Source organism: Antedon mediterranea, chromosome 3 (assembly GCF_964355755.1).
Source record: "Antedon mediterranea chromosome 3, ecAntMedi1.1, whole genome shotgun sequence".
Taxonomy (NCBI): Eukaryota; Metazoa; Echinodermata; class Crinoidea; order Comatulida; family Antedonidae; genus Antedon; species Antedon mediterranea.
In genome coordinates this window covers 32,230,639-32,249,597 of record NC_092672.1, presented here as the reverse complement: position 1 = coordinate 32,249,597, position 18,959 = coordinate 32,230,639, and the positions used below count along the sequence as shown (strand labels likewise).

The window sequence follows — 18,959 nt, the reverse complement described above, 5'->3', positions numbered from 1 at the left end:
TCCAGTTGTCCGAGGAGAACATCGTTAGAGAAGAGATTGCTTCTGCTTCTCTTAGTAACTTTTATTGCATGTGGTATCTTGGTTCTGTTTCTTGCTATTGACAAACGCTCAGGTAAGTTTACAAGAAATCTTAAGCTTGATTTCCATTTGAACGCAACGTTAGGCGTAAGCGATCTGTAAATAATCGAGTCGGAACAGTTCTGTAATTTGTACAGACCTCAGAAATGCCTGTAAAGACTACCTCGATGTAACACGGCGGTAACTGCGCACATGCGCGTATTTTTTAAGTGAGCAATTTAACCAATCACAAGAAATAGATCACTGCAAATAATTTGCCCAATCACGCCACGATGAATCATTTGAACTGTCGCTTGTGATTTGTTAGCTAAGTTAGCTAATTTAAAATCGATCAAATACAGTTCTGATTATAAACGAAACTATGTATTTTTTGCTTAAATGCATGCGCAGGTTAATCTTTTGTATTACCGTTTCGTTTTAGAACAAAACGAAAGTTCGCTAATATCAGTCATTTTATGCGCGCCAAGTGCTATTTTCACGTCACTAATACAACATAACACTGAAAAATAAATCAGAAAGGTATGCTTATTGATATAACATACGATGATGATCACGTCACAGATATGCCAGATGTAAATGGTTCTAAACAAATATATCTTTCTAGCTAGGCCATTAAACTTAATTTGAAGGCATTTTAATTAAGACGATGCCAAGATACCGCCGACAAATAAATAAAACGTAGTATCTCATAGCAATATAAATAGTGCGTGAACCTTATAGTTCTATTGAACCTTTCAATTGGTTGTTTTAAAATAATCTTTCATTGGTAGGCCTGTTTCACGTAACGTTTACATTATTAGTGCTTGGTTCCCAAACACAAAGTACGTTAGCGCAACGTAAATGATTTGACCAATCATAAGCGATTGATTATTCGAACTGTCGCTTACCATTGGTCAACTTGCTTGCATCTACGTTCTTGCGATGCGGCCTAGTGGGAAGCTTTACAATATACAATGTTGTACTTCTCAGTGACTTATTGACTACGGAAGGATAGGTTACAACAAGAACATTATACTTAAATATAAATCGAAAAGATTTCGGAAATATTAAATTGTTAAGTTTGTCACGCGTTGAGAAAGCAATTGTATGTAGTAAATAAAAATACTGTCACAGTTCATAGTGAGTCTCGGGAGAGAAACGATAAAGTGAGAATCAAAGTGCTTTTTAACAGATCTCGTATTTAAACAAGACATTATGTAGGTTTATACTAATTGAAGTCAACTCATTCTTCACGTGTTGGTATTAGAAGAATTAGTATGTCGGAATTTCCGTGCCATACGCGCTAGAACTTTTGGTTTGATAAAAAAAAAAACACATACCATAGGCCCTATTCTTCTACGCGCGCAGTGTGAGTCCGAAAGATAAACCACAAAATTCCTACACCCGAAAACAGTCAAATTCCATTTATATCTTAAAGGAGGAATACATTTAATAAACATCTGTAAGCTTGGTTCCCACTTGCGACGCAACGTAACGCATTATAAGCAAATGCCCTTCCAATAATTGTGTTTTCCCCCCGCCTGCATGAAACCTGCGATGTTTGCAGCACTATTATGTCGTCGGTTTCCACTTGTGATTACGCAATACAGCACTTTTCGTCGATACGTCGCTGCGTTGCGTTCTAGTGGGAACCACGCTTTACAATCAATTAGCATACGTTGCTGCAATTTGCGCCAAGAATCCGAATCAGCTCAGAACCAGGCCATATACATGGCTGTAGTCGCGTGCGCAAATTTGAGTTAGTGTTTACCGACCGACCGACATAGTGAGCTGTAGAGTCGCGTTTGCATGCGACTAAAAAAAATCAGAAAATCCAAAGAAAGAACGCACTAAAGGAATAGTGCAACGTTCACAACTCGGGATGATGTGCGTGGTGTGAACATCCATGTACTAATAGCAGACAACAATTTAGTACGTTCACACGTCAGCAAAAAGTCGGATCAGGTCGGGTAAAACCGGGGGAAATCCGTGGAAACATACAGTATTTAACATTATAACTATAGTGCAGCGGTCAAATACGAAAAGTACCATGTTAAAGCCGATTTTCCACTAGTATAGGCGAATTTGTTCGCCCGAATCGAAAGCATCAGCTTATACGCATGCGTAGAGAGGTATTTGGAAGATGAAAAAATGAATACGTATGCGTATAAGCTGACGCTATCGATTCGTGTGAACAAATTCGCCTATAGTGGAAAACCAGCTTTAGAATATTTTGTTTAAAGAACAAGAATTCAAAACACAATTAGATGAGAGAACAAACAAAAAAAGTTTAAAAAGTTAAAGTCAAAAGTTAAGAAAAGCCACTGCATTGGTTTTGTTTTACTATTGTATTTAATGTCTATGTATCGTTGAGTGTACATACATACATGTTTGGTTTATAATGTTCATTTGTATGTAGTTTAAGTTGACTGCACCACTAATGAGTGTGTTGTCACTAATACAAAAGTGTTTGTCAATAAAGTTATTATTATTAAACAAAAATTCTTCTTACGCAAACATTTGTGGAAATAACAAGTCTATTGCGTAAGGCCTGCTGCTAAAAAAAATGAAAGAAATAACATTTTTATACACCATCGTCAATCTCTTAAAATGGTTGCTGTTAGATTTCTGCAATTTCTACTCACATTCATTTTGTTGATAAGTGCGTAACACTTGTTTGGTCTTCTAGATGTATAAACAGTGTGCTCGTTGAAAATAATATTAACACACGTGGTGTGCATACTAATCGTTCATCAGCTCCTCAATCTATCATCCATCTCAGTGCTGTGGATGGCAGGCCAACCGTTTTTAACTAGCCAATACAAGTCAACATATAATGGCTTTCTATACTGATGATATGAAACGGTTAAAGTTGCTCTACTTTTCTAAAGATTATTAGAAAGAGAGCATATAAAATTACGTCATTCTAGAATAAAACATTACTTGACATACATAAACGAAAACTTCAAACGTGACGTAAGGTACACAATGATATCGCTTATATTTTCGTAACATTGTTATCATATCATTACTATACTATGGTATGGTATATTTCTATCTTAAAACGTTCGCTTTACAAAATTCGTGGGAACTTCAACTAATGACAACCTTACTTTGATGATTATAACTCGTCACCAGGACGAGTTGTGATTGTTAACTCACATGTGTTGATACCTATACACGTTGTTGCGTTGCGTCCTAGAGTGGGAACCAACCTTTAATTGAACTACTTTTTCTTAAATAATAACAGTTGTCAGTTGATATTTAATGTTGTTAAAAGTTTCCTTCAAACCAATATTACTCGAAGTGATACCTATACAACAGAGATTAATAGTTCAGAGAAAAAATGATTAACTACATTGATAAGAATGTCAATATATTCCTATATCATTCGAACAACCGGAAAGCAAAAACTTCCGAGTGATATCTTCCTCTCTTTCGTTTATTCTTCTGTCGATTTTAATTGATTTATGTAGTACGATTTAAAAGCCATCGAACCTATAGTTTGATTAGTGGCTCCAATAACGATAACTGCAAGCCTGTTAACGAGATGGATGAATACGAATTGCTTAGTCTTCAACAATTGTTAACATAATGAAAAGCGAGTCTTAAGTGTTCAGCGTAGCGTTAACGGAGCTTACATGCAAAAGAGACAAGAAGAGTGATAGTTTTTCATTATATAAAATGAATTAAAATCATCGAGCTGTGCCTTCCGAAAGGTAAATAATTCAAAGTTGAAGGTGAAGAATATGATAATGCAAAGGTAGAAAGACAAACTTGGTTTAAGTCTACATTAAAACATATCAATCAGCAATCAATTAAAGCTCTAAAGACCTCTCGAATCGGCTCCTACAAAAATGGCAAAAAATGACAGAAAAATAAGACAACACAAAACCATCCTGTCCATATGACAAAGGAAACGTCATAAAATAGCCGAATGCGTAATTTCGCAAGACGAAAAACGTAAACTGATTATAAACCAGCCAACTAACACTACTTGGTTTATTGAATAGTAGCCCTAGATATTAAACAATATTTTTTATTTTCAATTTTTGTAATTTAGATAAAGAAAACAGCAGTTCAATCCAAGGTCTTCAGTTCGAGAACAAATCACCCGTATGTATGACGTCAGATTGTGTCGAAGTAGGTTAGTGTGCTAATTCTTTAATAAAGTTACATTCAACATTGTTGTTTTGGTCCGCAATTTGGTAGGCCTATTCAAAAAGAGTAAATGTGTCCTGGCAATGGTAGTTGCTGCCACATTTAAATATGGGTCTAATCTGCATTTTCAGGGTCCAGGTTGTGTAGGCCTACGTGTTGAATGCCCACATCATATTTTAGCTCTTTTGGGATAAGAAAGGTCTAGAAATGATATCAAATGGTCTAAGGTTCGTCAAAGAATGTGTGTAACGATGATTTAATCTTGATTAGATCCGTGTTTGGAAGAAGTCGTGTAATTTAAATAAGTTAATAATAATAGGTATTTCCATAAAGATAACACCAAATTACCTCTGAAGTAATATGGAGTAGATGAGAAATAGAAAACATGACGTTTTTCCTTAAAGTCTATGTTAATGGGAAAGGGAAAGTTAATTAGGCCTACTATCCTCCAATTTTTAAAACCAATATTTTTAATTAACAATTATTGATCTAAACAACTATTGAATTGTTGGATTGTTATTCAGCCGCAAGTCTTATTTCCAAAATGAATACTGATGTAAATCCTTGTGAAAACTTTTACGAATACGCATGTGGCGGCTGGAAAGAGAAGTCTGTCATACCAGACGAAGAAGCTGGCTTGTTCATCTTCACACAACTCTCTGATAGGTTAAATGTTATGTGTAAAGGTAAGATCCTTAGGGTATAATATCTGAAAGCGTTAAACTAGGTTCCCTTTTCTCAACCATGTCTTTCACTTTACAACAACTGAAGCCGTTACAATGCTTGTCTATCATGTTCGGACGGAAGGGTATTCCACAGTAAAACTACTTTCCTCAACTTCTTTCTTTTTATAACTGAATTCGTTGCCTTTCTTCAACCTCCTCTTTCTCCTTATAACATAAGGCGTTATAATGACTTTCAATCCTGTTGCTTTTCCCTAATATCCTCTTTCTTTTTATAACAACTTAAGGTGTTTCAAAGACTTTCACTCCTGTTCCTTTTCCTCAACCTCTTCTTTCTTTTTATAACAACTTAAGGTGTTTCGATGACTGTCACCCCTGTTAATTTTCCTCAACCTTCTCTTTTTTTTTACAACAACTTAAGGTGTTTCAATAATCCTGTTACTTTTCCTCAACCTCTTCATAATCTTGTACAACAACTGATTGTGTAACCTTTTTCTTTTCTTTAGTTTCCTCTTTCTCTTTATAACAACTAAGAACAACTACTGTACATTTCTCTTCTTCTTCACCCTCTTGCCATTATCCTTCTGGTTTTGGTTCTCTTCTTTCCTTTTTTTAAAAACCATATCTTGAGACTTGATCTATATGAAATGATGCCACTTTACAAGTATACAGTATATACAAATTTTTTGTAGGAATAATTGAAGAGGATATTTTGGAGACCGATATAGAAGCTGTAGTAAAAGCTAAACAATTTTATAGATCATGTATGGATGAAGGTGCGTCAAAAATCTTACATAATTACAACAATGTAAATTATCGACTGTTTAGTTTACAAAAATATCTATAAACCCAAGGAGAAGTTTTTCATTCTGAAGGACTATTTACACAGACAAGCGGTAACGGTAAGCGGTAAACATCGTAGCTTGTCCCACGTAAAATCTGTGTCTATCCTGAGCAGAAACCGCTCGTCGGCTCCGCGTTGTGTGTAAATGGTCATAAGGAATAACTATAACTATAAATGTTGTATTACCGTTACTGCTCGTCTGTGTAAATTCACCAGTAAATGCAATAGAGATATTCTTTCACAGCTTTGATAGACAGTATCAGTGTCCAGCAAATTACACAATTAATACACACACTTGGTGGCTGGCCTGTTATGGAGGACGGAGCGTTTGATGAAGATTCGTGGAATCTAACGGAAATCCTGATCAAAATGCGTCTTATAATCGATAAAAATTACATATTTAGTCAAGCAGTTGGAGAAGACTTTGCTAACTCAATTTTAAATATCATATACGTGAGTAATATTTACAGCTTGGTTCTAACTTAAGCTCTGTCTACACTATCAAACTTTATGTGACAAAATAATGTGATGTGTCCATATACAGACACGATGACGTCATATCACTACCGTATATGGGCACATCACACTTTTTTGTTGTTGATAGTGTAGACAGAGTTTTAGACGTAGACTCATCGTCGTGATTGGTCAAATTGCTTGTTACGCACTTACATCCTCGTTGTTTTTAGTGGGAACCTAGCTTAATTGATCAAAGAATCCCCAATCGGATACATACTACATATTTAGGCCGAGTTGACCTGTACATTTCCACATAATGTCGGACAATAAAAGTAAATAATCTACTATTTTTGCTATTGTAAAAATTGTATTGCCAGCAACCTAAATTCAAGCGTTAAAATGTCGTATCTATGTTCTTTGGCCAAAAAAAAATATATTTGATCTGCACCACCAGAATATAGAATATGTAGAAGAATTATCATTTCAGGAATGGAGTCAGTTGGAAATTGGATGCCGCCTCTGATATCGTGCTAAGTCATAAAGTTTTACTATCGTTAATCCATCGCTAGTAATGGGAATTTTTAAATAAAGTGACTACCAATAAATGTCACTATGTTTTATTACTTCTCCCATTACCACTTACAGTATATTGCTGTTAAGTGACATTATGATCGGTAGGTCTACTAATTTGACTATGATATCTGAACTAAAAAATGACACATGGTTTGGGTTAACGCAACATAATATGACAATGATAACTCATTCACAGCATTTTTACATGCCAAGAGTTGTGGCTGGACCTAATTTTTTATTTGAGTAGGTCTAGTACCGATACCTACCTACCGTGTAATTATAAACAAATAAAGTAGTAACAAGTCAGATTAACAATTTGGGTAGCCTAAAAAATATAACAGAAACAAACAAATACTGTATAGTATTACGCGCGCGTTCATACATTGTTGAAAATACCTTTTGTACGCGCGCGTCGAATTAGTGAACTATGATTTAAAAATACCACATTCATTACTGCACACTTTAATAATATTAGTATGTTTTGCGTGCTTTGAACTCAGGGAAACTGTTATATACTACATACTATACTAAAGTTTATGAAAATGGTTTTTGTACGCGCGCGTCGAATTTGTGTCAATGACATCTTGAAACGACGGTAAATAGGATAACGTTTCCATTTATTACAAACTTTAACCACACTATGTTTTGCGTGACCACTTTCTCAGTGTATACATCCAATGATTTGTAAACATTGTACAAGTACTTGGATTAAATTAAACGAAACTGCTAAACTTCTTACTGTCCTGTAAATATCTACTATAGTTTATAGTTATCTTGCAACATGATGATAATGAAATTGTTTAAAAGACACGATTACATGCGGTAACAAAGTCGTAAATATCCTCGCTGTCCAAACAGCAAATGAAATGTCAACTAATCAAGTACAACATGTTACTCTGTAAACCTCTCTTTGACCTAACTCTAAACTTCACCAATGCTTCTGACCGACAGACTTTCTATCCGGTGTGAACATTGCTGCTGGGCATCGATACCAAATAAAGAAGCGACACACAAATACGACTAGCGTTTTGCCCCTTTCGCGTTTCATAGCACACAGATCATTGACCAAAATGTAATAAGACCACACACTTTAAATGTATTCAATTAAAAATAAACGATAGTAAATCAATCAAAGGGGGTTGTAAAACCTAAACTGTAATCCTAATTGACGTGTTTATAAAATCACATTTTATCAACAATTATATAATGATATAACCTTTATATAGTAAATCAAAGTGTCATGGAATGGTAAACACCAAATATGGACTTTGTGGAGAAATATTCAAAGACTATAAAGAATCGGTTTGCAAACATTAAATTATTAAACAACCTGATAGGCTTGTTTAATACCAATCTTATAATCACAGTGGTGAAAATATTGAACAAATTGGCAAATCTTGAAAATGCCAATGACCAGTGTCATTTTTTTTAAATAGTTTGTTTTATGTTATTACAGCACGGTATATATCAAACTCAAGCTCTGTCTACACTATCAAACTAGTTTGACAAAAAAAAAAAGGTGTGATGCGCAAATAATGGTAGTGATCAAATGACATCATCTTGTCCATACATGGACACATCACATATTTGTTGTCAGATATAAGTTTGATAGTGTAAACAGAGCTTTAGTAGTAGATCTGTAGTTTACAGTGTATGATATATACACGCTGTGGTTAAATTGTATCGGAAATCAATAATGAATGTATTAAACAAATGTATTCGACTATTAAGACTATCGTTACTATATTTCAGATAGATCAGCCTGAGCTCGGAATTGAAAGCGCCGAATACTATAAAACCAACATTACAAATAAGGTAGAGTACGAATGACATTTCTATCCAACAATTTATATAAATTGCTACTATGCAGGTAATCGGCGATTATTACATATCTAAATGTCAAACACGAGAAAATTAATTGAAAATTATTCAAACTAAATGTCAAAGATTAAAATGTTTAGGTCAGCTATTAACGTTTAATTATTTCAATAGTTTATATTCATTTTCAAATGTGAAGATGTGTCTGTCAAAATAGTTATGTCTAAACAAAGCAATGTGACATTAAGCGGCTCTCTGGGGTTCTGGGCTGCCATAAGTAGAGGCTTTATTACTATAATCTTTTGGTAATAAACCGGCCTAGTTGTGTATACCACACACAGTTGTCGACCAGAAACAATGAGGACAATAGTGCAGATGTTGGTTATAAAGCTTGGCTATTAAATCACATTCTTATTCTGGGTTCAAATCCTGTCACGTGAAGTAAAAAGACTTCTTTGGACGTAATATTGATCTCAGTAGTTTACTACTACTTTCACGTTGCCTAGTGAAACCCCGGAATTTACACACATTGGGGCGCAACAGAGCGCCGGTGTTGACGCGCCATGTGTATGTAAACTCCGGAGTTTTACCAAGGCAATCTAACAACAGGACACTGAGCTTGGCTTGCCAAGATAGGAACTCGTAACAGTCCTTTGATCTTATGTCTGGCTGCGACAAATAGCAACAGTACTGTACTATGTACGTTCTGCGCGGCGCGCGGTGTCTGTTAAAGCTTGGTTCCCACTAGGACGTAACGCAAGGACGTAAACGCAACGCAAGCGTTTTAACCAATGACAAGCGAAATTATAGACAGTTAGCAATCACAAGCGAATGAACCATCGCTTGTGATTGGTCAATTCACTTGCGTTGCGTTACGTTCTTGCGTTGCGTCGCTAGTGGGAACCACGCTTAAGAGCGTGGTACTGATCGTGTCGCAGCCATATATAAATCATTTGATGTCCGGAGCTCAGAATCCTGTTTTTAGATTGCCTTGGCTGTACTAGGCGATGTGAAAGGAGTATGTACAAGTTTGCACCATATTAAGTTCTATGAAGTCTCTTTAGGCGACGTGAAGAGGCATTAGAATATTTACGCAAGACGCACAGTAGTAAATTCTAAGCTGGTCTAAAAGTAAAAGCTTTAAAAAAATCTTGAACATAGGCTCTCTAATGTTTTCTTTTTATTGTCAGATTACTGCGGCTTATATTGATTTCATGACCAGTATGGCAACAACCTTACGCCTAGATCATGATAGAAAAAAGGCGTATGAAAGTATGTTAGATGCTTTCCGCTTTGAGCAACAGTTGGCGGAGGTAGGTTTTTTAAAAAGTAGAACATATCCGCTATAAGGGCGTATATTCATTCTGGAGCGAAAGTAATTTCCAACAAATCTGTTGGTGTAGATACGTTAAATCATTATACCCAGGACCCTGCTTCGATCATTGTGGCTACCACAAACACCCGTTGATGCATTACGTCCTATATACCGAAACCAAACACCCTTTTCTCCTTTCTTTAACAACCCCTTTGAACAGATCTTTTCATTATCATCTTTTAAAATACTATCAATTGTTTTCTTCAGATTTCAGAGGACAAAGCGGCAAGGCGCAACATCATGGATTTATACAACAAAAAGACGATTTCGGAATTAAAAGAAATGTCACCATACGTAGGTTTTGGTGCCATGTGTATCTATCTAGTTACTAAAGTGTCGACTTCTGGAAACTTTTCTGCAGTCTCTCAACTGTTTTACTAACTTAACAAACAAAGTTTGCTACGTCTTTACTAAACTACTTGGGAAAAAAGAAACTAAAAGACATTTTCGACGATGAAAGATCATACAAATTAAATTATAGATTTGTAGAGAGTAACAGATTATCAAATCTGTTTTTGGTTCATTTCCTTAGATTGAGTGGGTGCCATACTTTAATGGTATTTTCGAAGAAACTGAACTGAATCTTGATGAAGAAATGGAACCACTGATCGTCTGCTCTATTCCATATGTTAAGAAAATTGGCGGGCTTTTGCAGCAGACGCCTAAAAGGTAGGCCTACATTCAAGTTTGCTAGACACAAATAATTTGCCTATGCTACTGCACAAATTATAGATACACAGGATCGACTACATCAATGTAACATATTTCTTGATCATTGCAGAGTAGTTGCAAATTACTTAATCGCAAGGTTCATCAAAGACTTCTCACTTCACCTTGGCAAGAATGAACGCGAGTTCCGTCAGAAATATCTGCGAGTGACGCGAGGCGAAGAAAAGGAGCCGTCTCGGTGGAGGTTCTGCATCGACAAAACGAACAGATTCATTGGGGGCGCACTAGGATATCCGTTTATCAAGAAATACTTTGACGAAGAAAGCAAACGTGTCGTAAGTTTCAGTATGTGTTCACACGACTTAATTGCACCAGTTTCAACCACATGTTTACGTTACATTTTAAATAGGCAACGAATCGTAAATATCAATGTGTTCACACCATTGCACCATAAAAAACCCCAAATACACGTAACATATTCCCAGCCACAATATATACTTGATAGGCCTACTTGATCATTTAAAATTGTTCCATGATGGTTCCGAATCTTCGATATCCCTTTTTATCATTAAAGTTTGTACTAATTTTGTTTATAGGCTGATGAAATGATTGGCGATATAAAAGATTCACTTGAAGAACTAATACATAAAACGGATTGGATGGATGACTACACGAGAACAAATGCAATAAAAAAGGTACCGTATTCATGATTTTGAAATAAGGGGCCTAGGGCCTAAAAGTTGTGAAATGAATCGCAGAATTTTGGACAGGGGTACACCGCCCTCTACATTTTTAAAATATTGTATAAATCAAAAGAATCAAAATACTAAAAGAGAATAATATTCTGTAACAGTGTTCTTGGTAAGATCCATGCATTTCGACGTTTATATTTATTATTATTCTATATCTTTACCTTAGAATTTAATATGGCAATTAGGCCTAACGCCTTGTCTACACTATCAAATTGTATGTGACAAAAATGTGATGTGCTCATATATGGAAATGATGATGTCATACAACTACCATATTTGGGCACATCACACTTTTTTTGTCAAAGTAGTTTGATATTGTAGACAGAGGTTTATAGTCTTGTGCTCGTCGTCCCACTCATTCTTCCTTGATCTTTTTATCTAATTCTAAAATGTATGTTGATTAATTATGGCAGGCGAAGTCGATACGGCAGATGGTGGGTTACGATCCCTATATGGTCGATGTCGACCATATTAATCAGCAATACGAAAGGGTAAGTCATAATGTTTCTGTTTTGGGTTTTGTGTGTGTTGGATCAGAGTAAAGATAGTATAGTATTTAACATTATATGGTAATACAAAATATGTGTAGTATCTAAAAAACCCACGTTTCTTTTCGAACATTTAAATCCACCGAATATAATGTATTTTAGTGTCAAGGGTGAATCCAATGCACGGTTTAAGAAATGCGTTCAGACGAAGCGTTTTGTATTTAATAATACGTACATTTGATTAAACTTAGATAAACATAGATTCTGCCAAATACTTCGAGAATGTCATTGGAGCGTATACGGAAAACTCGTGGCAAAATATGATAAAGCTTCGAAAACCAGTCGACAAATATAAGTAAGTTTTGTATTATCTTTCATTACGTAATATTATCAATATTTAAGGACTATAAATCGTAGTTCCACCAGTGTACACATCTGGCTCAAGTACACTTTTAAGAACCTAGTACATCTTTCGAGACAAGTAGGGGGGTTACCCTAATGTACTAATTCACACACAGCCACTGTCACAAACTTGTCATATAATATACCGTACTAGGCCCAGTCTTAGACTGAAGAAGCTACCCAGTATAAAGAATATATAATAATAATGATAAATACTTATATCTATTTCGTATCTTGACAAGCTTGTAACTAGAAAAACTAACCTAAAAGTAAAATAGCTTTAACCTCAATGAAATTACCATTCCAGGTGGCCTGGGTCAACCGTCATAGTTGTGAATGCCTTTTATCATCATGCTAGTAATTTTATTAGTGAGTATATTTGTAATACTTTTTATTTTAAATCATGTTTTATTTCTTATCTATGCTACGTCTTTGAACATTTACAATCCGGACAACTAGACTACAGAGCGCACATTGTTAATATATTTCTTGTTTAATGTTAGCATTCCGCTCGAGTTTAGCGTAAACTGTAAAATTGAATTTGATAATGAAATTATTTTATTTCAGCTTTTCCTGCCGGAATATTACAGTCACCTTTCTATTCCACAAAATCTACGCAGTAAGTTTATGATATTGTCTATATGCTTAAAAGCCAGAAATATTTAATAAAAGATCCGAATTACCGTGGAATAAGAATAAGTAGAATTTGGGTGATCTGAGCAAAATTATCTTAAGAATGGAATCTAGTTGGAATTTCTGTCCAGTACTAAGTACGGTAAAATTTAAATGCAATACTGGAGTGAATTTAAAGATGTATTGTCCAATGAAACACAAAAAATAAAGGTCAAAATATTCTAAATTTAAATTGGCCATATCAAAGTAATATTAAAGTTATTCACTTAAAGGCGAAAATTCGAGCCAAAAAAAAAAGTTTACGTAATTAACAGGTAAATTAATTTGATTACATTTCGATCGTCTGGAAAGTCATCGCGAACGAAAGTAAACAAAGATTTCAATCCACGAGTATACATTATGCATGATGCTAATTAGGATTGTTTACAACTCGTCACGGTTGAGAAGGTGTTTTCACACAGATTGCGAGGAAGTTTTATGAATATGCATACAGAGTAGCCAAACAAGCGCGTTGCATTATGAGATATGTTTTGATCGAAAACTTCGACTGGAAGTCAAAGTTATTTTTTGAACAAAAAACCGTCTGTATTTCAGTTAATGGATTTTTTTTCGACTAATTTTTGGTGAAAGTTAATAACTATTATGATACTTCAAACCGAACCACTTTTTTCAAAATATTTTTTTAGAATTGGTCAAAGGGACAATACATCTTTTAAGTGTCTAATAATATTATAATAATAATGAGTATATATAGTATACAGGATAATCAGATTTCGATATCCAACCAAGTTTGTGTCATTCATACACAGGTCAATGAATTATGGAGGAATTGGCGTAGTGATTGGGCACGAGCTAACGCACGGATATGATGATAAAGGTACGTGATTGGTGGAAAGATTTTTAAAAAGAATTCACAACTGCCAGTTGTAAAATAGGCCTAAGTCCTTAAACAAATTTGCTACAAAAGTTGTTGGGTTTTAGTTTAGTTTTAGAAATACACCAAACAAATTATGGAGGAATTAGTAAAATAAAAGCATTACATACATCATTTTATTGGTTCTTTCCTTTTGTTACAGGCAGGCTGTTTAATCAGGACGGTAATCTTCAGGCGTGGTGGTCTAACTCATCAATAGATGCTTACCTTAAAAAGTCCGAGTGCTTTGTAGATCAATATAATAACTATACGGTAAAAGAGGTCAATAAAAACGTAAGTACTGGTCCGTCGTGACTGTTGACGACGGTGCGTGTAATTTTGGAAACCTCATCCCTTTTTTGGGACACCTCATCCCTCCTTTGGGACACCCCATCCCTCTTCTGGGACACCCCATCCTTCCTTTGGGACACCTTATCCCTCCTTTGGGACACCTCATCCGTCCTTTGGGACACCTCATCCCTCCTTTGGGACACCCCATCCCTCCTTTGGGACACCTTATCCCTCCTTTGGGACACCCCATCCCTCATTTGGGACACCTCATCCTTTCTTTGGGAGACCCCATCCCTCCTTTGGGACACCTCATCCCTCTTTTGGGACACCTTATTCCTCCTTCTTTGGAACACCCCATCCCTCCTTTGGGACACCTCATCCCTCCTTTGGGACACCTCATCCCTCCTTTGGGACACCTCATCCCTCCTTTGGGACACTTTATCCCTCTTTTGGGACACCCCATCCCTCCTTTGGGACACCTCATCCCTCCTTTGGGACACCTCATCCCTCCTTTGGGACACCTCATCCCTCCTTCGGGACACCTTATCCCTCCTTTGGGACACCCCATCCCTCCTTCTTTGAGATGCCCCATCCACCTTTGGCACGACCCTCCTTTCGGACATACCTATTGAAAGGACATGCCATCCCAAGTAATGGCACACTTACCCATAAAAAACGAACGAAGGGCACCACATTCAGTTTTAACACTAACATCTAACCCCTATTTAGAAGGCACGTTTCCATCCAGAAAGTGTCCCCGAGTTCTACTGTAGTATAGACTATTATTTCACCATTGATGATACAATACGTTTGGTATTTGACAGGTAGACGGACGGCAAACACTAGGGGAAAACATGGCTGATAATGGCGGCTTAAAAGAAGCATATATGGTAAAAGATTTGAATTTTCCAGAAACTAAACTAGGGAAAAGTGAAATTACAATCTTCCGTGGTTAAGGGCTCTCCTGAATAACATTTATTTATATTGTTTGTCATTCACTCTTTCACATTCACTCTTCCTTGATCATACCGACACAAAAATAAGCTCATTTTGCGACGCTCGTTCTGCCTCACTCATATTTATCAAAGGCATAATTATATAATAAACAAAAGCAATGTTGAACCAGGAGCTTTATAACCTTTAACAAGGCCATATACATGGCTGCAGTCACGTGCTCAAGTTAGTGTTTACCGACCAACCGACCGACATAGTGAGCTGTAGACTAAAAATTGATATGAAAACCTGTTTCTCTTCCTCTTTTGTTAGCAGCTGCGCGTAGCATTATTATCAACGTTACCGCGCGCGTACAACAGCTTACTAACAGCGTTTGAACGCGCGCGTACAAAATGCGTTGCTACGTTCCCTAAGTGAATACATAGGCTAGCTACGTACCTCTAATGAAGGTATATCTGTAATGTGTGTTTTATTACAGGCTTACCGAAATTGGGTAAAAAGAAATGGACAAGAAGAAGATCTTTTGCCAGGGTTAAATATGACTCATGATCAGATATTCTTTCTAAATTTTGGACAAGTAAGTATTCAACTTTGTGTACGTTTTGTACGTGTACAAAAACATTTATTTTATTGAAAAAAAATGTAAATATTCGACACAATCTCGAATCATATTTATACTGTACTTCATATAGATGGTGAGCTAGGTATATGGGTAACATCATTAAATAACCTTTCTTTTTACGAAGATTTGGTGCAGTAAAGCCAAGAGAGAAGAGATTATTCACCAACTAAGCGTTGAAGAACACTCATATGCAGATTTCAGGTAAAATACTAAATCTTGGTTTACACTAGAGTTTGATAATTTATACTTTGGGAAACATCCCTATTATTTGGCTTTATAAAGCCTTGGATCCCACTTGGTGCACCAAACGTATTTTAACCAATCACGACGCGATGGATTATCCGAACTGTTGCTTGTGATTGGTCAACTAACTTCTGTTGCGCCTACATCGTTGCTCTGTGTCCAAGTGGAAACCAAGCTCTACCTACACTATCAAACTTTATGTGAAAAAATGTGATGTGCCTATAATATGAACATATCACTACCATATTTGGGTATATCACCTTTTTTTTCAAACGAGTTGTAGTGTAGACAGAGCCAGGTGTAATATATGGTTACAATTTTATTTCACAGGGTTATTGGAAGCGTTTCTAACTCAGAAGCTTTCTCAAAAGCATACAACTGCAAGTTAGGAAGTCCGATGAACCCTAAGAAGAAGTGCACCGTGTGGTGAGAGTGTATTTCACAAAATCCGAGACGAATTTAACTGTCGTTAATCTTTTACAACAACAAAAACAACTCACAAATATATAATAAATACACGTCACACGCATTTGTGCTTATAACACGGGTCACGTATCTTGCCATGAAAACCACGTGATTACGTATTGGCGCATCAGAGGTGTGACGATACCGTATTCCTGTCGATTTCGCACAAGTATATTTCTGTACATACTACTATCCCCACACAGCCGTTATTTTGTACAATTGAGAATCTTGGATATATAGTATACGCTTATAACCAAGTGAACATTTTAACAATATAGGAGTAGAGAATATAAAACAAAGGACCAAACGTTTATTGTAGAATAAGTTAATTAAGTATTTTCTGTATTCAGGGTTGTAAGCCTACACCACTAGCATTATAGTGGTCTGGTCGGTGAATGTGTATATTTATTTGAAACCAGTAATGTTATTTTGTATGTCATTTATTGTACAGTTTGTGTGCATCTGCACTTTTTCATATTCGGTTATCTTAAGCTCTGTCTACATTATCAAACTTTATAAATGGATGTCATATCACTACCGTATTTAGGCATATAATCACCACATTTGGGCACATCACACTTTTTTTGTAAAACTAGTTTGATAGTGTCAGTTTTAGGCCTAATCGATGGTTATGGAATTAGAAACCACGAGACGACTCTATCAAAAGTTTAACACAGTAGAACCTTTACTATATTTAGGGACGCATTCGGACCCAACGAACTGTACATTAATATACCACGTGTGCCATGTATAAGGATTGGCTCTGAATAGAGGTGGCTTTATTCGTTTCACAGGAAGAAAGTGTGTCCCCGTCATACGTGCGTCACAAACAGGGGTTCTTCTGTAGTTTCTTTCTTTTATATTAGGCCTATATACAATTTTACTAAATCAATATTTACAGACAACCCCAACATACGTTTGTGTGTGGGCGCTTGAATTTTGCTGCTCTCAGCTGTAATAATCAAAATGTAGTTTATTTTCCAACGTTTACTAAAGCGTAGATAATCCGAGATGGGCGTGGCTCTATCGGGCGGGGGAGGAGTCGGGTTTAGCTTTCGACTATGGTCCTAATTTGAAGGTATAGTAATAAATAATCCAACAATGTACATTAGATGTGTGTAGAATAATACACAGTACCGTCATGTACTATTTTAATGAAGTGAACAGCGCCACCATGTCTAACATCACTGATGCCCAACTCTCATTTTTGTAACGTTATTTTGTAACCACAATTATGATGTAAAATTAATATTCGTACTTTGGCATTTTAATAAATATTTACATTCAAATATGTCAATTTAGTCTGTGGTAAAACAATTGTAATAACAGCAACAATTGTGGTAATGAGACAACAAGATGGTGACAGTACAACATATGACGATAAAAGTCAACAAGATGATAATAAAGATGATGACGATAACTAAGATAATGACGATGACCAAGATGATGATAATGATGACGATAACTAAGATGATGACGATGACGAAAACCAAGATGATGATAACAGACATGACAATAACAAAATATAAAAGTAGTGACTGAGAATGACCAAGATGATGTAAAATTACAAAAAAAATGACGACATCAACTATAATGAATATGAAGCGCGTACGACCACTGATAAATTAATTACGACATCGCCAATGCCAGTATTGACTAATGGATAATGACGACACCACCACCGATGACTCACATACTGACAACCAAAATAATAACGGTGACGATAACGATGAAAATGACGATGTAGATAACGATAACAATGATGGTGAAGATAACGATGAAAATGACGGTGAAGATAATGATGAAAATGACGATGAAAATGACGATGAAGATAACGATGGAAATGACGGTGAAGATAACGATGAAAATGACGGTGAAGATAACGATGAAAATGATGGTAACGATAACAATGAAAATGACGATAAAGATAACGATGGAAATGACGGTGAAGATAACGATGAAAATGACGGTAACGATAACGATGAAAATGACGGTGAAGATAACGATGAAATAACAATGAAAATGACGGTGAAAATAACGGTGAATATATTGACGGTGAAAATGACGTTGAAGATAACGATGAAATGACGGTGAAGATTACGATGAAGGTAACGATGAAAATGACGGTGAAGATAACGATGAAAATGACGGTGAGGATAACGATGAATAAAACGATAAAAATGACGGTGAAGATAACGATAAATATAACGATGAAAATGACGGTACTGATGACAAAGAAGACGCCTGTCACTATTGTCGCTCTATACCATATTATGGCAACACGGCATGTACGTAAAACCTCAAACGTCATTTATGTGTTATTGTACTGTTAAATCATACCCCTTATTACTTAAAACAACAAGTGTGTTACGTAGTGACGAATGAATCTTACATAATTATACAACAATAAACGTGACAAGTTGTCTTAATTTGCATAAAATGTAGGCGTGTTGAAACATGGAGGTAAATGTCACCGGCGGAAATAAACGATTAAAACAACCCTTCCAAGGTACAGAAAATGCAGACTTTATGTATTTTATTGCACAAATTGTAATACATA

The 18,959-nt window shown here is 35.9% G+C and overlaps 1 protein-coding gene across 1 annotated transcript; it reads left to right on the top strand.

Moving 5' to 3' along the window:
- Nucleotides 1-4,124: 4,124 nt before the first annotated feature.
- LOC140045249 (neprilysin-1-like) lies at nucleotides 4,125-17,684 on the top strand. Its single transcript, XM_072090077.1, has 20 exons — nucleotides 4,125-4,204; nucleotides 4,743-4,904; nucleotides 5,594-5,677; nucleotides 5,990-6,198; nucleotides 8,527-8,589; nucleotides 9,783-9,905; nucleotides 10,175-10,261; nucleotides 10,500-10,636; nucleotides 10,749-10,971; nucleotides 11,233-11,331; nucleotides 11,802-11,879; nucleotides 12,128-12,231; nucleotides 12,586-12,647; nucleotides 12,846-12,897; nucleotides 13,721-13,788; nucleotides 13,988-14,118; nucleotides 14,940-15,005; nucleotides 15,548-15,646; nucleotides 15,816-15,892; nucleotides 16,265-17,684. Exons 1-20 carry the CDS (start codon nucleotides 4,180-4,182, stop codon nucleotides 16,362-16,364), a joined length of 2,049 nt encoding a protein of 682 aa, XP_071946178.1. The 5' UTR covers nucleotides 4,125-4,179; the 3' UTR covers nucleotides 16,365-17,684.
- The last annotated feature ends 1,275 nt before the right edge of the window (nucleotides 17,685-18,959 follow it).